Raw genomic sequence first — 14,584 nt, 5'->3', positions numbered from 1 at the left:
TTTTCTCTGGTTTTCTGTAATTTGGTGCTTTCTGCTTCTCCACTGAATGTATCTTAAAATCCTTCTTTGTGAGGATTTATTGTCCTGACTCTCGGACTGTCACTAAATTTTGATGACATCTTTGTCAATGAGGTCTAGCTCACATTCCCTGTAAAAACTAGTTTAGACTCAAACTAATATTGGATTATCCTGTCCCATTGTAAGAATGGCTCATATACTAAAAATGAGTAACTTTTGTGTGTTCTTATACCTGGTGAGGCCCATTTCTAAATGCCAGAGATTCTGCATTCCCTAGTTGCAGAGAAAAACCACAAGAAGCTTTATGATGAAATACTATTTAAAGCTTTACTTTCTCTCACTGTCATATGATCTCATCTTGTCTGAGGTAGGAATTTTTTGCCTTTGTCAGTTCAATAAAAGGGTGGTTTGTTGTCACAATTGTCAAGATTTTTCGTCTGTGCAATAATTGTGCATTATTATTAGTTGCATTTCCAAGCTGACTCTTGATTTCTAGGATTATGCCACTGACCTTTGGATATTAGATTTATGATTTGAGAGGAGTAATAACATTTCACTTCCTCTTTTTGCAGTTTTTGGTGTTCCAAATAACCTGGCTCCCAGCAATCATACTCTGAATGCGGGCCTCAGCTCTTCCTCTACAGGTCAGATTTTCCTTCCCTTCACATTTTGACAGCACTGCATTTCTGGCAGACAACTACAGTGAAATAATACCAATATAACAGTTTCTCTCCTATGCCTTATCTGAGTGTCAGCACCTCTTTGCCCCACCTGCAGAAATGTCCATGCAGCCATGAGACCTCACAATGTGACTCAATATAATGTTTTAAAATATTATTATCATCATTATTGTCCTGGGCCAACAATAACAATACAGCAAGGTGAACTAAGTTACAAAACATTTTGTTGTAAGTCCTGTGGTGCCTCCAGAAAGCTGGTGAAATTCATTTGAAGAGGTCATTATTTTTGTGTCACTGGTTTTGTTTGGGTTTTAGCCAGAATGCCAGCTGCACTGCAGGACTCACATAACCCTCATTGCAATGCTTTTCTTTGCAGTATTTGGAGTTCAAAACAACCTGTCTCCAAGCTCTTCTTCTGCAACCCAGAATGCTACAGCAGCTTCTGCAGGTCAGCAGCAAAGTAAGCCTAGAGAAAGTGTGAGAGTCACCAAGTCTCCCACCTTTTCTGTAGTGACTAGAAGGTTCTTCTTGACAGAGGCCTCCTCATCACCTTCTTCTTGTGTAGCACAGTGTGGTATGAAGGGATATTGAGGAACATTTCCTCTGCTATGCATGTGCAGGAACAGCTCCCAGTGCTGATGCACTAGAAATTTGCTTGCTGGGGAAATCCTTGGTTGTTTGAGTTGTCCAAGGAAAAAAATAAAAAAAGATTTTTGAAATGTTTGCTGTGTGTAGATCCCTTGTTATTCTTCATCTCTGTCATTGTTGAATTTCTTCTTTGCAGCATATGGGATGAAGAACACTTCTCAGAGCAACACCATGGCAAGTACTGGTGTGTCTGCCTCAGCAGGTGAGTGTGTTATTCACAGGTGTTTGGGCATGGCCTCATACAGGCATATCATAGAAATGAGTTAGAGACTCAGTGAGTCACACTCAGATGCATAACTTGTCACTAGCCAGTACCTTTCTGAAAAGAAAGAGAGTCAGAATCTAAGAACAAGCAAATGAGCTAGTCTGATTCAGTTCTCTACAATCATTTGGATTGTTTAATTCTGAGCTATTTCTGCTCAGCACGCAGGAAGCTGGATAGAAGAGCACACGTGAAATTGTACTTCATTTGAAGCCAAAACATTTGCAATGTTGCTCTTAAAAATAATTTTTCAATTGTACCAGCTTCAACCACTCAAAAATTAAGGAATTTGCTTATACATGATCAGAATACATTTTTTTAATGAGAGAAGCCCTTTGTCCTTGAACAGTCAGGATTCATCCTTTCCAGCTCTTTTCTGCAACTCTGAGAGTTATAAATTACACTTTCTTCTGTGTATGTAAAGAAAGCCAAGTTTGCCTTGTAATCCAAGGACTCCCAAAGACAAAGCTTAAAAATAGATGTAAAGACCACAGAAGTTATGATAACATTTCTAATAAAGGTTTATTCCATGTTCTGCTAGAGTAATGGAATAATAACATCCTGTTTATGTTGATTTTCAGTATTGTGTCAGTATACAAATTCATGTTTGTACATTATTCCAGACATAGTTCATAATGTCGAGTGGCACAGGAGTCACCACAGTGATGATTTTGAACCTTGTTTGGTCTGTGCCAAACCTCAGTAAAGGGCAGTTCAATGTCTCCTAACCCTGCCTGGCTCCCAGGATATGCAGTGGTTTGGAGTAGCTTGAATAGTGCTTGACAGAGGAGCTTGGCAGTGCTTGATGGGCTCCTCAGCTTGAGCTGTGCTGGTTCTGCTGACTCCTGAATATGTCTCTCAGGCTGAGTTTCTTTGACTCCACAGGAAGTGTGTTTGAGGAGCAAAGAGCTCATTGAGCAAATCACTTCTACATATGATTGAATTCCAGATGTTCTCAATTTCTGGCAGCAGGGCCTCCTCTGCTAGTGAAATGCACATCTCCAAAGAAACCTAATGACATGCACATCTCTCCTGTTACCTTTAGTGACCAGTATATCTCTTACAGGACTCTTATTGTAGTTGCAACCCCAATCACAATGTGACTACCTGTTTTTATGAACAAAAGTGATGTGGCTTGTAGTTATGGACTCAATGGCCCACATTCATCTCCTCTTCACCATCTTTTACAAATATTCCAGGAGGAACTGTTTTGAGCTCCCAGGGAGACGACATTCTGCGCAAAGACTGCAAGTTCCTGCTGGTGGAGAAGGAGAAGGCACCTGCAAAGGAGATGGAGCTCTTGGTCATGACAAAGGACACTGGCAAAGTCTTTAGTGGTTCTAACACTGGACTTAATGGAGGTAACATCCCTTTCTCAGGACATGTGGTTATTCTGAGGGTAGAGAAATGGAGACTGACCATAAGGGAAGTTCAACATTCAGGGCACTACACCTAACTTGTAAATCATACAAGAACCTCTGACAGGCAGGCAGCTTTTAACCATGCCAGCTGAAACCTGGGTCTAGCTTTTGCATTTGAAGCTCCAGAGTGTGCCTCAGGATATTTCACAAAGCTCAGGAGCTTTGAGAGAAAAAAAGCCCTAGATCTGGTTTAGACAAGCAGAGCTATTGTGTCTTCCCAAGAAAAATACACCTTTGCCAATGAAAGAAGATTAGCCTGGTTTAACTTCTGGAGTAATGTTTCTAATTATATTTGGTTCCTGTTCAGGATCTTTTGTAGAAGACACCTTGAAGAAAGAGAAGCAGGGATTTTCCTCCTCTTATGCTACAGATACTGGCCTAAAATCAGATGCAAATGGTAAGAATTTGTTCCCATGGAAATGCAACACAACTTTCTCGTTCTGCCTCCATTACTATCTTTCCCTTTCAAGCCCACACTCTAAACTTTATCCTGCACAGAAAGACTGGTAAAATATCTTTTACTGTTGTTAAAACAGGAGGGCTGAAATCCATGCCAAAAAGGGACAAAGAAACTTATGCAGGTAAGTGATACCACTCAGACTTTCATTGGAAGAAGCACCAAAGCACAATACACAAAAAAGCAATTGCTCTTGAGGGACATGAGTGGTCTCTGAGCAATGAATCAGAGCAGGGGAATGTTCAGGAGGCTACCAGAGAAATGGGTACCAGTGATTTGATTGTAGATAAGTGGACAGTTGGGTTATTTTTTCATGGCTAGAGAAAATCACATAGCTGACAGGCCAGCTGCATCCTGCTACTTGGACAGATTTATGGGGAAGAGAGGGCTCAGACAGACCATGCTGGCTATTGCTGTCATTTATGGTGCAGATCTGTACAAAAAACTTACCCTCTTGTGATCATGTTTTACAGCTGTTATTTTTTTTTGTCCCCTGTTTGAATTCCCTTTGGAAATTTTTCCCAAATTCTACAGGGACTAGAATTACACTCACCATGTGCACAGAGTGGCATAAAGATTTTTCCACAGCCCTTTGTATAATGGATCAGGCCCTGATGTCCTTATTGTAAGAGATTCTTAACTCCAAAGTCAAGGAACTCTTCAGTAACCAGGATATTCTTCTTTCCCTCTTCCAGAAATACGAAGTGGTGATGCAGGGGGTGCAATTGGATCAGCACCATCCTGGTGTCCCTGTGGTTCCTGCTGTAGCTGGTGGAAATGGCTCCTGGGTTTGCTTCTAGCCTGGTTGTTTCTCCTTGGATTGCTTTTTGGACTGATTGCTCTGGGTAAGAAATAACGGAGAAAAAAATGTTGAATGGTATAGAATGACAAAGAGTTGTTGGGAACAAGCCCAAGCACCAGAGATACTAAGCCAGAGAACTGAGTAAAACATTTAGCTTAATGGTGACTTGCTACTGAGATATTATAAATGGACAGAAAGAATAGATAAGGAATACAGTCTTTTTTGAGGAGTTATATAGTCTTGGGGTGAGTAGGATAGAAAGCTCCTGAGATCTGAGGTCTACTGCTCCAAGACTAACAGATTCCAAAGCTGTCATTTAAATTCCAGATATCCCTTCTGGGAGAAAAAAAAAAGATGCAAAGAATTCTGCAAAACTCAGTGGCCATAGCCATTTGACACAGTGTTGCCATGTTCCTGTGATAGCATTAGATATTTCAGGCATGCATATCTGGGAGCATGTTCCCTAGCATTTTCCTTTAATCTTCCAGCTGAAGAAGTGAGAAAGCTGAAATCTCGTGTGGAAGACCTGGAAAAAATCAATGGTGGCCTCCTGGCAATTAACCAAGGGAATTCAAAAATAGAAAAGGATGTTTCAAGAGTAGACTTCCTTCATGGTAACTCACCCTCCTTGACCTTTCCATATGAAAATGAAGAGTCAGTCTGGTTGATGGTGAAGAGCAGACTGAATAAGGAAATAGAACGAGGTGAGCAGAGTCAGAAAATGAATACTTTATACCTTATACCTTATTTCTCATGCTACTTTTGTTAGCAAGGAAAAGGTGATTTACTTCTATTTAGTGCATGATGGAAAGAGATTAACAACAGAGGAGCCAACATTCTCCCATCTTTACAAATTTCATGTATTTGTGAAAACAAATTTACAGCGGAAACTCACAAAACTATACTGTGCTGCCTGTAGCCTCAAATCCAAATAGCTGGATTTTTTGTTCTGGAAATAAGTATTTACTCTGCTGTATAATGAACTCTAACAGCCCCTTCACTTCCTGTTACAGGCTACTTCCGAGGGGAGAAAGGAGAACGTGGTGAGAAAGGTACAGCCATATAGTTCTTCTCTTCCCCTGTCCAGCTCCTTGGCTCTGGCAATACACAATTTTGTGGTGGTTGTTGCTTCAAGGGGCAATTAGCAATGAGAAAGATGAAGATGATTTATACTTCAACAAAAAGAATCAGAATTGTTTTGATTGAAAAAGATCTTGAAGATTATGGAGTCCAACCATAAGTGTAACACTGTCCATGTCCATCACTAAAGCAGCTTCCTAAGAGCCACATCTACATGTCTTTTCAATACCTCCAGGGACAACTCTTCCCCTGGACAGCCTGTTCCAATTCCCCATAACCCCTTTGGTGAAGAAATTTTTCCTAATATCCAATCTAAACCTCTCTGGTGTAGCTTAAGGCCATTTCTTCTTGTCCTGTCGCTTGTTACTTGGGAGAAGTGGCTGACCCCCAGCTCACTGTCCTCCTTTCGGGCAGTTGTAGAGAGCAATAAGGTCCCCCCCCGAGTCTTCTCTGCTCCAGGCTAAACATCCCCTGCTCCCTCAGCCACTCCTCACAGGACTTGTGTTCCAGACCCTTCACCAGCTCTGTTGCTCCTCTCTGGACTCACTTCAGTACCTCAAGACCTTGTAGTGAGGGATCAGAACTGGATACAGCAGTGAGGTGCAGCCTCACCAGTGCTGAGTGCAGGGGCACAATCACTGTCCTGCTCCTGCCAGTTTGCCATGTAAACTGTAGAGACCCTGATCCCACACAGAACAATACAGGAGGCTCAGTCTTGTATTGTGCCAGTGTGAAAGGCCAGACTGTGTCTGGTCTTGTACTATTCCAGTGTGAAGTGTCCTGTTTGGCCATAATTCCTTTGTATTTAATTAAAAGTGGGAAAGCAACTAGAAGACAAAATTAATGAGTAATCATAGGATGTCTCTTGATTCAACTTTTTTTTCCACTTTTCTCAGGTGACATGGGAATACAAGGTCCCAAAGGTAAGTTTGTAGTTACCTGCTTTCTCAGGAAGATTGGTAGCCTGTTGTAGGGCCTGGGTAGCAAATGGTTATTTGTTACTCCAGAATTTGGAGAAGCTGATGCTAGTTATCTGTTAGTTCAGATAGTGTTGTGAAGGTTGGGGTTTTTCCTCTCGTTTTCTGGTCAAAGAAAATTTTAGAGTTCATAGTAGAAGAGATAGCACATCTCACTTTGAATCTAGAAGCTCCTTTTGCCTGGATGAAAGTAATTCCTGAAGCCAGGCTCTATGTGTTTTAATCACAAAGTGCTACAGTGCCCAGAGGATTTTGCATGGTGTGAACGATGCAATTATTTGCATGAATACAAGGGAGACAATTGCTGGAGACACTGGAACTTGTAAATATTCCAGGAACATAAACTTCTTTTTATGACGGTGAGGGTTAGCCAAAAGGACAAAAAGAGAAGACTTATTCTCCACTGACTGTCTTTTTGTTTCTGTCTACAGGTGATCAAGGACTTCCTGGTGCTCCAGGTGAGCTATAGTTCAGTTCCTCTTTGAGGGAGGACATGTACTTACATTACTGTGGGCAAGAACAAATTTTGCACTTTCTTGAAAAATTCCTTGAACTTAGCTCAAGGTGGTTCTCTGAAGAGTCAATATTTAGTATAGACTAAGTCACTTGATTAATATCTTGACCTACAGACACAGCTCAGAGATTTGGTTACAAGCAAAGTCTTTGCCAGACTTCCCCTTAGTTGAACATGCTGAATTTGGGTTTGTGAAGATTCTAGTCTAGCACTGAAAGAGTCCTACAGATGCATAAATACTTGGTTCAGATTTCTTGTGCTTTTATATGTATTGTGTTCTTCTAAAGACATCAAGTACCCACCTTATGAGTAATATATTCTTTACCCCATAGAATTAATCTCTCCAGGCTTGAAGTTCCCCTAAGTTGAATGTTATTCTTTTATGGTACATAGTCAAGAACTTTACTGAACGTTTACTGTGTTTTCTTTCCAGGCATTCCTGGTCCAATTGGGCATGCAGGACCAGAAGGACCAAAAGGCCAGAAGGGAAGCATGGGTGAGCATCTCTGTCAGTGCTGAGTCATTCACAACTGACTGGCACATGGCATGGGAATACAGACACTTGGCTGATGTGAGCATTGCCTTTCCCGGTGGAGCTGGCCATGGATCCTTTCGTCCAAGCCTCCCTCCTACAGACACCTGGTTTTACAAGGCATTTCTTTCCTGTAGGTGAGCCTGGCATGGAAGGTCCCATGGGACAAAGAGGTAGAGAAGGGATGCCAGGGCCTCGAGGGGAGCCAGGACCACCTGGATTTGGAGAAAAAGGAGACAGAGGTAGGAACCAAGTGTCTTGTTGGATAAACCAGAGATGGACAAAAGCAAGAGTTTGGTTCGGATTAATAAAACACCTCAGTGATAAAATTTTATTTCAGTGTTCAAATCCAGATTTCATATCTATACATTTCCCAGTACAGATTAATATTAAAGGGGTTTTTTGGGCAGACTTATAATGGGTAAATAAGGATTACTTTGGTTTCCCAGACCTTACGGTCAAGTTTGAGTCTGACAAACCAAAATCACTTCACTACTAAGGTTATCTTCTTCCCTGTTATCCAGATCATCAAAGCTGGGGAATTCATCTTGCTAAAGCCCAGTGAGCTCATATTCTTTTCTTGGACAATGAATATCTATTTGGGTGTTTTGAACTGATGAGCAGATTATTCATGGCACTTACCAGAGGAAGAATAACAATAGATGGAATAATGGAAAAATGGGATCATGGCTGTATTCTACCATGTCTATTCTTGCTCTTATTTTGCAGGTGCTGTTGGTGAGCCAGGTCCTCCAGGGCCACCTGGACCCCCAGGTTCTACTGGCCTAAAAGGTAAATGTGAAGATGGAGAGAGAGTACCTAACAGAGAGGTTAGGAGTAAATGGGCACCCCAGCTGTCCCGTTGAGTTTCTCTGCAGTAACTAGAAAAGTGAACTGATGGTCTGAAGCACATATCCCAGCATCTCAGCAGAGATGGATGGCTTGGGTCTCTTTACTTAAGTGAAAAGCATTTCCTCAATGTCACAAGGACTAAGTTCTCTAAATTTGTTGTCCTGGTTTTGAGCATGCCAGTAATGCAAATCTTTCTAATGGCTGGGGAAATTCCAATCCACTAAACACCTGTTGGGTTGTGGATGCTGATGGGCAAACTGAAAGAAATTTGATCATTTTGTAATTGTGGTGTTACTAAAATAAAATCCATGTTCCTTACAGGCCTGATGGGTTCTCCAGGCCCACAAGGTCCTCCAGGTGAGTGCTGCATCCCTTTTTCCTTTGCTGTGGCATCTAGATACTGAGGAGAACAAAAACAGAGTGACAGCTTGTCATGGTTTTTCTGAGTGAGTGGGATGAATGAAACCCCCCCCATATAATTTTTCTGCAGGTCCTCCCGGCCTACAAGGATTTAGAGGTGAAGCAGGACTCCCAGGTGCTAAAGGTAACTTTCTCTTCCCCCTGGCAATTAAAGCACTAGTTGAGGTGCTTTTCTATCACTGCTCTGAGCAGCAGATATGTGACCATGTCACATTTTGTTTCTATGGGCAAAGAAAAGCATAAGACTGAAGAAAATGAGGCAACCCAAAACTTAGTCAGTGATTGCTAGCAAATATTGAGAAATGCAGGAGACATAGAGGTAATAGAGCAGTCTAAGAGAGGAAAAAGGGATGCATGGAGCTGTGTTACAGGAAAAGAATTTCCAGTTTGAGTTTGTCTGGTAGCACAGAATCTGTGTTTCCCTTATGATTTGTTGTGATGCATTAAATGCCTTTTCCTTATGATTTGTTATTTCTATTGTTCAATCATCCACATATCTTTCAGGTGAAAAAGGAGCCAGTGGACCCCCTGGACCCAAAGGTATGTTGACCAATTAGGTATATTTTGTGGTTATTTACTTTAGATTCCTTTAGATATGGATACTGTCCATGGGTTTTACCCTTATCCATCTTTGGCTTTTTCTTCTGTACTTTTGTCAGAAAGCAGACTTTATTTTCTCTGATGGAAACATTTTACAATGAAGCAATCTCACAGAATGCATCCCTTTTTTGTACCACAGGTGATCAGGGTGAGAAGGGTGCTCGTGGAATGACAGGTCAGTGGATTGAAATACTGGAGTAACAGCCAACCTAATAAAAGTATAGCCCAGCCAGTCCCAGTTAGATTTCTGAAACACTATAATGATGTTAGAGGTTATAGGAGTTTTATTTTTGCACCAAAATTATAAACAAATGGATCCCATTCTGGATTCCAGTAATTTTGGTAGCAATCTGTGTATTTAGCTTTAGGAAAATCCTCTCTCACATGCCCTGTATTCACATCACTTGAGCATTTCTAATGCTTGGAGACAGTCATGAATCATGAGGCCTGTACATCCTGTCAATGCTGGTTTTTGGTTGCAAAGCAGCAAATGTTGCTGACAGAATTGTCCCAGAGTTGTTTGATTCATTTTAATACTATTTTGCTACAGGTGAACAAGGCTCAAGAGGAATACCTGGACCTCCAGGAGAGCCAGGGGCTAAAGGACCTGTAGGTGGGTACCAGAAAGCAGCTGTATTTATATGTGAGGCAATGTCATTGCCACCCAGATTGTGTTTCTGTGAGCACAGACAAAGAAACAACACGGGAGTGGAATCATGCTTGTTGTGGTCCTAGATCTTTCCTTTAGACAGCTGTGATTAGTCTGTACACTCAGAAAAAAAATGTCCTACAGTTAAGTTTTGAATGAATGCTTCCTGGACCTTCAATAACTGCAGCTAAGGTTTCTCTCAGATTCAATGTGATAGAAAGCCACTCCTAGACTTAGGGCTGTGCTCCACTTTGGAGGAAGAGAGGATAACTGTGGTACTGTTTCAGAAGTCCCTGACAATCTCTTTCTTTGGACAGGACAAGCTGGTCGTGATGGACAGCCAGGTGAAAAAGGTAAGGGCTTCCTTTGAGGTAGAAGTGCAGGTACATTCTGAATTAACAGGAGGTTGATTTGTAAAAGGGGTGGGATAAAGATGGCAGCAGATTCGTGTTCTGGGATCTTCTGTCTCAGAACTCTAGAGTCAGCCTGTAAACATGGAACTGAGACATATAATGGAGCAGGCTGTAAACTTGTGACAGAGATACCTCTCTACAGAACTCTTCTGTCATTAATGTTCCCCTCCCAGGCACTGATGCTGGAGATGGCCACTTGGCTGTGAGAATACAATAGGTAGAAAGTGCTGCAGGAATGTTGTGTTTGAAGGGCTTGGTAGATTGTATGTCAGTGACTTCTGTCTCATTAGTGGTGATTGTGTCCCTAGGTGAACCAGGTCTTATGGGAATGCCAGGTGCCAGAGGCCCTCCAGGACCCACTGGAGATGCTGGAGAGCCAGGTAAGAACGTACAGAGAACAACAATGCTTTTTGCTCAGTCAGGAACACAGATGTATGTGTCAATTTCCAGTCTTAATTTGAATTTAAGTCTGGCAGAGGATCTCTGTATTCTTAAGGTGGTAATGAAAGGAAAATACATAGAGAATCTAGACCCTTTATGATCCCAAAATTGCCCATAGTGCAAGCGTCAGCTGCTGTGAGCTGATTTACATACCAGTTGCTAAGCCAGTTTCCACCACTTGAGAATTGTGTGCTATAATTTCACAAAAATGTAATATTTTTCTCCCTGTCTATCCTTTTCCCACATGAAATTTTTTTAGAGATCTTAACAGTTTTTGCCTTTTTCTAACAGGTCTTACAGGACCTCAAGGACCGCCAGGTAGGCTTTTCCATATTCCAATGTATCAATGGCACACTTTGATATGGGTTCAAAAAACCCTTGTAATTTTCCCTCTATGGTGCTCAGAGTTTCCAAAGTGATATCCCAAGGTTTCCACATCTCCTTTGGCTTTTGAGACAGGTTTTGTGTAAGATGTGTGATTTTTGAGCAGTACAAGGCTTTTGAGTGTTGAAATTTTGCCTTTCCCCAAAACACAACATTTCCCTATGTATCATTGAAAAGTCCTTCTAATCAGCAGCAGAAACAGAAGGGAGAGGATGTAGCAATAGAGATGTAAACAGAGGATGTGACATCTCTAAGCAGAGGTAGTTATGGGGGGACAGTTCATTAGGAATTCATCCAGGAGCCTCAGGACAGGTAGCAGTACCTAGAAGAAGCTACAGGTAAATCTGTGAAGCAGTGTCATCGGCCAGTGAGCAGTGGGATCAGGGAAGCCTAGGGACACAACCAACTCAGTCTGTTCCTCCACTTGCTTATAAAGTCCTCAGGGACTTGCTTATAAAGGCTGAAAACTGGCTCTTGAGTAGGGAGCTCCTTCTATAAACCCTCAAGTGAAACAGCTGGGGTGCCTGAAAAACATACAGCAAACACTATTTGCACTAACTATTTTTAATTATTGATCTACCTCGTATCAGGACTTCCAGGCAACCCAGGCCGACCAGGGGCTAAAGGTGAGTTTTGTTTTTTCTCTAATGCTCATTTTCTCTTTAGTGATTTAATTTTAGCAGGGATTAGCTGCTCCACTGAGCAGTCCCTGGATCAACAGTGGCATCTAGTGGCTTTGGGAAGGGAAGGTTTGAGAAGCACGCTAGGCAGAGCTTCCCTGAATGTACACGGAGGGCAGTGAGGGCATCTGCTGAGGGAGTTGGCATGACAGCTCTCCTCTGAGCAAGCCTTTGAAGCCCGGTTCTGCCCTGAGCATAAGATGCCTGGTGACTGCAGTGGAAGCTATGTGCCTGCCTCAGATAAATCAAGCTATTGCCTATGCTGGCAGATGTAGTGCTTGGAAAGCTGATCAGAGGGCATCTCTGGATTAGCACAGCACTCTTGCTTCTCCCCTGACCTTCTAGTGCTGTGACTTCTCAGACAAGAGATCAAGAGCAGAAAGAGCAGAAACTACATGCTCAATAGTACAATGTTATTGAGCTTATTATAGCTCTTACCTGTCCCCCTAAAAAGAAGCTCAACTTTTGTACCTTTATTTTCCTAGGAGAACCTGGAGCTCCAGGAAAAGTAGTAAATGCAGGTATGTAGTGCTGTGAGGGGTCACACTTCTGATTTAGGAGAGTTTTCTCTGGGGTTTTTTTGTGCCTCCTCAATTCATCTTGACTGTGTGTCAGACCTGTACTGGGGCTCCCTGTGCTGGGAGAATATGTATGTCATAGATGTGGTATTCCTTAAGCACAGATTTGTGCACGTTCACTGGGTGTGTGAATATGTGTCTGTGTGCAAATCTATGTCCTTGTTTTTCAGAGGGTTCATCAACTATTACTCTGCCAGGCCCACCAGGTCCTCCAGGCCCACCTGGCCCCACTGGTCCCCCAGGTGTTCCAGGTGAGTACTGATGAGTACAAAATAGTGATAGGTCAAATCCAGGGACTAGAATCAAGCTCTTTCACTGCTCAGGAAGGCAGCCTTGTGTCTAATCCCTTTCCCAGCACTGTTGCTGAAATTAGGAAGTGCTTGTTTTTCAGTCTCAGCTTTATGCTCAAGGCAGCAGAACTCCCACTCACACATCTGTAAATCTTTCTCACACACACACACTGGCTGTACATGGGCTCAGGCCTCAGACTCCTCTGTCCCAGTCAGACACTGCCCTCCAGCATGCTGGCGTCAGGCAGCAGAGTTCCCGAGCCCTGATTCTCATGGCACTTCTGTGCCTGGAGCTAGTCCTGGAGCTGGTTTGGCAGAGACAGTCTCAGTTTGCAGTATGGAATGTGAGATAAGAGTTAGGCCTTTTGCATTCCTTTTCTGTTGTGGTCAGTGCCATTCTGGTTATTACCCCACTCCAAGAGGCACCAAGCATTTTAATTGCCAGGTGGTGGAAATTTAAGTAATATATGGGGCATTGATTAATTCATACCCCATAGCAATTCCATTTAGTTGTGTAGAAAAATGCTTTTTTTATAGTCTTAGTTCTTGTAAAAGTCCTATTTATTATTTTCTGCTATTGTAAAATACAGCCAGTAAAATCTAATGAAATTTGGGGTTTTTTCCTTTGAAACTAGGTCCTGTTGGACCAGCTGGTCTCCCTGGACAGCAAGGTACCATTTTCCTTCAGCTTTGATTATGCTTCTTAAAAAAGGAATTAATTAGGCTTTTTTTTGTTTCTAATTCTCTAAGCCCTTGGCACATTCCTTCTTCCTTTTGTTTGCAGATTTCTTCCTTTCAGTTCATTTTGTTGCATTATTTGGATTAATTAATCTAGTAAAGAATTTTTATAATTATTTGTTTTCCTGGGGAAGAAGGAGGGTGGTAAGAGGGTGATAAGAGCCAGTGTAATGTGGATGCTGCTAATGTCTTTTTTTTTCTTATTCCATTTTTCCAGAAGGCTGGTATTTCTAAGGCACTTCTCAAGTGCTGTTGCCTTTCTGTGACAGGGGATATAGCCCAGCTGGATACCTCCTGCCATTTTGAAAGGCAGCAGAATAAGCTAGAGTCAAATTGGGATTAATGTGACTGTGAAGGCACTGCCAGTTGGGCAGACATCTCTTAGAAAGGGCCTGAACAGAACTGACCCCTAAGAACCTTTCTTAGCTCGTTTTCTGTGATCCTGTTAGAGCAAACTGAGCATAATTTGAACATTTGAATGCAGTGTCCCTCAGATCTGTGGACTGAGTTCATGCTCCCAGTTCTCATAAGAAAAGTCTGAATCTCTGAATCTCTTGCAAGAGTAGGCACAGAATGTCACCCTCTCTCAGTTACATAACTCCCTTTCTCTTTTGCCTTTTTTTTTTTTTTTTTTTTTTTTTTTTTTTTTCCTGTAAAAAGGTCCACGGGGTGAGAAAGGATCCCCAGGTGAAGCTGTGATAGAAACCATCAGAACAGAAGTCTCATCATTAGCATCTCAAAGTAAGTGGCCCTGCCTTTCCACTCCTTTGCCTGGAAATTTGACAGAGCTTCAAGGCCTGCTCACAGCTACCAAGAGATGCCTCTAACTCTTTCTTCTCAATGTGACATGGGGCAAGTGTGTGTGTGTGTAGTGGTGTGTCTGCAATGCCAGCTACCTCTTCTTCCCTCCTCATCTGTGCATCCCAAAGTGCTTTCAAAAGGAAGCAGATGGCATCAGGCCCACATCATAGAGAATGAAGCTGAGGAATGGTGCCTGGTAAGCAGGCACTAACAGGGGAGATAATCACAGAGCTGAGAGCTTTCAGCCACTGAGCTCACACAGGGCAGTTCCCTGTGCAATATGAGCATGGAGCCCTCTGTAAAATGAGAACCAATTTGAAAAGGCATGTTAATCTAAGCAGCAGAAT

General features: G+C 42.2%; 1 protein-coding gene across 2 annotated transcripts in view; it reads left to right on the top strand.

The window, feature by feature from the left end:
• The window catches only part of COL17A1 (collagen type XVII alpha 1 chain), a 39,319-nt gene that overhangs the window by 13,229 nt on the left and 11,506 nt on the right, over positions 1 to 14,584 (top strand). Inside the window, exons 11-37 of one of the 2 annotated variants that reach the window (XM_085583661.1) lie at positions 591 to 662; positions 1,075 to 1,146; positions 1,483 to 1,548; positions 2,808 to 2,969; positions 3,337 to 3,426; positions 3,566 to 3,610; positions 4,182 to 4,331; positions 4,777 to 4,992; positions 5,302 to 5,340; positions 6,265 to 6,291; positions 6,777 to 6,803; positions 7,293 to 7,355; positions 7,529 to 7,633; positions 8,121 to 8,183; positions 8,565 to 8,600; positions 8,734 to 8,787; positions 9,168 to 9,203; positions 9,403 to 9,438; positions 9,814 to 9,876; positions 10,230 to 10,265; positions 10,634 to 10,705; positions 11,058 to 11,084; positions 11,741 to 11,776; positions 12,316 to 12,351; positions 12,579 to 12,659; positions 13,334 to 13,369; positions 14,097 to 14,177. In XM_085583661.1, the coding sequence (XP_085439787.1) occupies positions 591 to 662; positions 1,075 to 1,146; positions 1,483 to 1,548; positions 2,808 to 2,969; positions 3,337 to 3,426; positions 3,566 to 3,610; positions 4,182 to 4,331; positions 4,777 to 4,992; positions 5,302 to 5,340; positions 6,265 to 6,291; positions 6,777 to 6,803; positions 7,293 to 7,355; positions 7,529 to 7,633; positions 8,121 to 8,183; positions 8,565 to 8,600; positions 8,734 to 8,787; positions 9,168 to 9,203; positions 9,403 to 9,438; positions 9,814 to 9,876; positions 10,230 to 10,265; positions 10,634 to 10,705; positions 11,058 to 11,084; positions 11,741 to 11,776; positions 12,316 to 12,351; positions 12,579 to 12,659; positions 13,334 to 13,369; positions 14,097 to 14,177 (1,827 nt within the window). Of the gene's footprint in view, positions 1 to 590; positions 663 to 1,074; positions 1,159 to 1,482; positions 1,549 to 2,807; positions 2,970 to 3,336; positions 3,427 to 3,565; positions 3,611 to 4,181; positions 4,332 to 4,776; positions 4,993 to 5,301; positions 5,341 to 6,264; positions 6,292 to 6,776; positions 6,804 to 7,292; positions 7,356 to 7,528; positions 7,634 to 8,120; positions 8,184 to 8,564; positions 8,601 to 8,733; positions 8,788 to 9,167; positions 9,204 to 9,402; positions 9,439 to 9,813; positions 9,877 to 10,229; positions 10,266 to 10,633; positions 10,706 to 11,057; positions 11,085 to 11,740; positions 11,777 to 12,315; positions 12,352 to 12,578; positions 12,660 to 13,333; positions 13,370 to 14,096; positions 14,178 to 14,584 lie in introns of both variants that reach the window. The other variant, XM_085583659.1, reaches the window with a different exon arrangement.

Source organism: Lonchura striata, chromosome 6 (assembly GCF_050655825.1).
Source record: "Lonchura striata isolate lonStrDom1 chromosome 6, ASM5065582v1, whole genome shotgun sequence".
Classification (NCBI taxonomy): domain Eukaryota; kingdom Metazoa; phylum Chordata; class Aves; order Passeriformes; family Estrildidae; genus Lonchura; species Lonchura striata.
Note: the sequence above shows the minus strand (reverse complement) of the source record. Positions and strands in the feature narration are given on the sequence as shown.